Source organism: Charadrius vociferus, unplaced genomic scaffold (assembly GCF_000708025.1).
Source record: "Charadrius vociferus isolate BGI_N301 unplaced genomic scaffold, ASM70802v2 scaffold971, whole genome shotgun sequence".
NCBI classification, from domain to species: Eukaryota; Metazoa; Chordata; class Aves; order Charadriiformes; family Charadriidae; genus Charadrius; species Charadrius vociferus.
Window position 1 is genome coordinate 279,754 of NW_009646664.1, and position 4,837 is coordinate 284,590.

The following is a 4,837-nucleotide window of genomic DNA, read 5'->3' on the forward strand; positions in this document are numbered from 1 at the left end:
TTGTCTGCTAATAAAATCCTCCAATTACCAGATACACCCAAACCTGCATTTTCCCTGGACTCTGTCCCCTTTTGAACTCCTCCAAACGCACCCATCTGCAGCCACACCGCAGGGCACGGTACGGCCACGTGCGCTTTGCGAGCAGCAGCACTCTGCCTGCACCCTGAGCTCGCTGGGCACACGCGAGCCCTGACCGGAAAGCTCGCACCTTCCGCAGGCAGCTCTGGCGGCAGCAGGGCTCAGCCTACTCGCTCGCACGCAGAGACCTCCCCTGAACCTGCTGGTGGCCGGGGGACCTGGTGCACCAGGCAGCTGGCACAGGTCTCGGCAAAAATCTGTACCCACCGACTCGCAGCGCAGCTTTAGAAGCCTTACAGTCAGGCGCAAACTTCATCTGGGTATTTAAAAAGCGTGTAGGGGTCCAACCAGCGGCTGCAGAGGGTACTCAGGTTTGTACGGGACAGTCTCCCCCGTGGTGGTCTACCAGAAGTCCTCGCAGGGCTGAGAGGCCCAGATACACCCTATGCTTCAAAGCCAATCCTCTTACGAAAAGAAGTGTCAGTCTAGCAGAATTGGGTTTGCTAAACTTGCTTTTTTCTTCAGTTTCACACGCTCCTCTGAGCCCTCAGCTACTCTTCCTTGAAAGCCGTTTCAAGCGCTGCTCACTGCTGAGGCAGCCGAGGGGCTCCAGCTGGTCCGGCCGCGCCGTCGCCCCTCGGCCCTGAACCCAGCTGCGCACTTGCAGCACTGTGCCAGACAGAAGTCCTGCTACACATCCCATGATTTCATACGCCAGGTACTTCAGAGCTGGAATCTGCTGGCTTGACGGCCCCTGAGGAGCAGCAGAGCCCAGCACCTCACCTGCCTCAGCAGCGAGCCGGCTCGGCGCGTGCTGCGGGGAACGGCAGCAAAGCCCTGATGCAATCAGGCAGCTGTCCAACGGACCTCCTTCACCACCCACTCACCGCGGTGCCCGCTCCGGTTCCTGCCCTGCCTCTCCTGCCTCAGTTCTGCTTCTCCAGAGCCACAGCACAAACCCCTCCGGCTCCACCACACTCCCGGCCCGGAGACCCGGGCAGTCCCCGCCAAGCTAAGGCTGTGCCGGAACACTGCAGAGCCCTTCCCCTGGCAGAGGGCAGAACTCCTCCTCCTCTGCGCTACTCTGTCGACTCACTGCTGAATTCGCCCCTCCACGAATACATCCCCTGCGAAGCCCACCATGTATAGGCATGGAAGACCATCAGCTCCCCTCCCCGTGGGGGAGCACGACCCCTGGCAGCTGTGTCCAGCCCGGCTCGCCCGCACGGCCAGGGCGGCCACGCGGAGGCCCCGTTCACACACCTCCCGCTCTGCCCCGGCGCATCCCTGAGACCGCTCGCGGCTCTGCCGACGGCGTCTCTAGCAGCACACCACATTCGTCGGAGAGCGTGAGCCAGACCCGATGGTTTGGACGTGAAGCCTGACCTCAGGGCAAGCATCAAGCTGTTCTGGGCTACGGACAGAAGCTCCAGGTGACAACCACTCTGCTCCTCCCAAAAGCTACTCCAGGGCTGCAGGGTGTAGGTTAAACGCGCTGTGTAGCGAGTGAGCTGAGGGGGTGTGCAGAAGCATGTGGGGTCCCTGGCTTTCCCTCTTCACGTTTCCCACCTGGTTGATGTGAACGGAAGGAATGGAGGCCGCCGAGACGGACGAATGGCTGGGTGAATTGGGCAGGGACTTGCAGGGACCGATGGAAAGCTGCTGTTTCTTCCGCAGAGCCACCACCTTCTGAGCCACTGGAAGAAGGGAGAAAGGGACAGCGTCAGAGTCCAGAAAACAACTTTCTCCACCTGCGCATTTCTGGAGGGCTTCGGTGAGACCCAAACCCTTCATGTGGCTGATGCCAACATCTGGGGCTCAAACTGCACCCCCCGTATTAACAGGGAGGATTTCTGCAGAACACCCAACCTCACAACCCCCGTGGCCAGCTGCAAGGGATGATGTCCGCCCGGGGCTGTTCCAGCAGGCAGCAGGGCAGGCTTCCCGTGCTGGTCACGCTGAGTCCCCAAAGGCCACCCAGAGCAGTGACGTGGTGTGGACACCAGGGAGCCACCAAAGCCCTGGGAGGCCGCAGAATTCCTGGGCAGCCAGAGTCACGTCTCGGCCACACCTCCCAGCAGCTACAGGAGCCAGTGTCCAAACTGAACAGCCTGAGCAATGTCACCTCTACCGGCCTGGGCCCTTGTGACCCTCACGGTCTCCAGATGTTTGAAAAACTAATGTGAGGAACAACTCTCGCAGTTCCTGTGACCTCACTGCCTGATGCCAAGAGGCCAAAATTGCATTTCAACCTCCCCAGTCTCCTACCTTTGCTGGAAATAAACATCTTGACCAAAAAGCATGACAGCAAACGAGCTGGGCTGCTGGGGGATTCAGGAGGACACATCGCCCTGCCTCATTCTCTCTTGCACACTGGCCGGGTACCCCCACCACCACCGAAGGAGGAACCTTTCACGGGAACGCGACTGGAGGCACTGGGAACCTCACAGGTCCAACCCAGCATGTCTCCGATCACGTACCCTTGCAACAAAGGAGCAGCCAGGAAGACAGGAGATGCCGTACCATGCATGTGGTGGGACTGAACTCATTTGGAAGAGTCAGATGCCGACAGCAACTGCAAAATCCTGCCGCCTCTCAGCTGCAGTGCCGTGTCCCGTACAGAGACAGACAGAGGCCTGTTGGGTCCCCGCTGCTACCCGCTTGTCTGACAGAGCTGAAAGCCTGTCCAGGCTCCCAAGGTAAATGTTAGCCCCATGCATAGCAGGAACCCTTCCGACGCCCACCAAACAGACCATATTAACCTGCTGGTTTTCCTGCTCTCCTCCTCTCCATCCTCTCCTCCGGCCAGCTTCACCCGCAGTTCCTGCGTTCACATCTCTCCTTTAAATGCCGGCCAGGCGCATCGTGAGCTCGGGCGCCCCAGCTCTGTGACACCCCTGAGCCCCACGGGCTGCCTGCCCGGGAGAGGCCGCGCGAGGGCCTGGCCATGCCAGAGGGACGGGACATGTCCTCTGCTGACCCTCCCAGGACCCCGCAGGCTCTGGTACACAACAGCTTTAATGCAGGCGGGTCAAACCACAGCCCGGCTGACACACCACACGGCGTTCGGCTGTCACGGAGAAGACAGCCTGGGAGGAGAGGTGGAAATTGGGCAGGTCTGACGCCGGGGAAAGTCAAACACCACGTCAGAGGAGCAGTTAGGGAAGGAAGAGCTCAGAAATTACCCAGCACAGAGTAAGAGAGGTGAGATCTGTCCCACCACGCGAGCCCGCGGGGCTCATTCTTTGTGCGGCTAAAGTGATGGGGAAAACTACCCGGCCGGACCCCAGAGCGGACGGCGTCCCCGGCCCCGCGGAGGCACCCGCTTCAGCAGAGCAGCGCCCGTGTAGCGCAGCTGGCAGCGGCGCCCGCCACGTCCCACCGACTCAGAGGGTGCGTTCACCAGCGCGAGGCGGAACCGCTGCCGCAGCACACACGGTACCTCGGAAGCGTTTTCAGGACGCCCCGACAGGCAGAAAGCCACTTCACACAACGAGGACATCTGAGCACCCACAGCACACGTCAGACAGTTCCAGAAACCTTACGCAGAACTGCGTGCAAACTGGACCGGACACAGCAGGAGAAGGGAAGTCCTGCATGGCCACAGAGAAAGCCTTTCCACCGTCCAGGGTAGAGGGCTTCATGTCATTCAGGACAGCTTCCCAGAGCTTCACTGCAGAAGGCAGATCCAAGGCAGGAGGTTTCTCAATGTGCATGAGACAAGTGGGTCCAAATTTAAAAGAAGAGGCTGAGAAGGCCACCAGCAGGAAGAGCGAGGAGGCCAGAAAAGATTCAGAAGAACTCCTCGGCAATCGCTGTCCTGGGCAAACAGCCTGGCAGAGGCGCTGCCCTGTCACTCACCATTAGTGGTAACAAAGGAATTAACCATGAGGCCAGCAAGACCACACCAGCGGTGATAAAATCTCACCAACCCTTAACTGAGGCATCTCGAGGCAGCCTTCGTGTTTCTCCTCGCCAGGCAGAGGTTCTTCCACTTCTTGAACATCAGCCAGACTTTCTCAAGGAATTTCTGTCATCCCTTAAGTCAGCCTCTGGGATCAATTGCTTATCCCGATTTCTTTGGTGGCTACACGCAGCTCAACCCGTGAGCCCTGCCCCGGCCGCAGAACCTCTCTCCAAACACACTGCTCAGCATTTGTTTGCCAAACGTCGCCTGTGGTGCTCCTGTGTGTATTAGCACTGAAGCATCACGCGGCATTTTAAAGCATATAAGAGCGCCCTGTCCCAGCCGTTCTGGGGAAACGCTCTGCAGACACCGCCAGGAACAGTCAGCTCTGGTGGGAGTGTCTGGGCAGGGAGGAGGTGCATGCGAAGGACCCCAGTGACACACCCCCGACCCTGCCGAAAACACCTCGGTGTGGGGTGGCACCTTATGGAGTTGCAGGGCCTCGCACACCCCTCTGTGCACAAACTCTCCGCCTCTCCATTGGAGCTCTCCTGCCAAACCGTTCCCCAGAAGCATCACTCGCTGCCCTGGAAGACATGGCGATGCCGCTGATCGCCCCGACAGCCAGGAACAAACCAACTCACACCCGAGCAGAAGGAGGGACACCCACTCAGGCTGCAGAAACCCAGACAACCCCCTGGGCAGGACAGCCAAAGCCACCCTTGGGCTTTCACACCGCATCCAAGCCAACGGCCCTGTGGCTGAGGGGGAGCGATGGAGAGCAGCCGTGCCACCAGCATGTCAGCAGCAGGCTCTGGCGGCCACGAGAGAAGGCTGCCCGGCGCCCCCGGG

At 59.8% G+C, this 4,837-nt stretch overlaps 1 protein-coding gene across 1 annotated transcript in view; it reads right to left on the bottom strand.

Moving 5' to 3' along the window:
* Positions 1-4,837, bottom strand: part of AGAP3 (ArfGAP with GTPase domain, ankyrin repeat and PH domain 3) — a 138,561-nt gene that overhangs the window by 119,024 nt on the left and 14,700 nt on the right. The window contains exon 6 of the mRNA XM_009889178.1: positions 1,648-1,775. Within this exon, the coding sequence (XP_009887480.1) occupies positions 1,648-1,775 (128 nt within the window). The remainder of the gene's footprint in view (positions 1-1,647; positions 1,776-4,837) is intronic.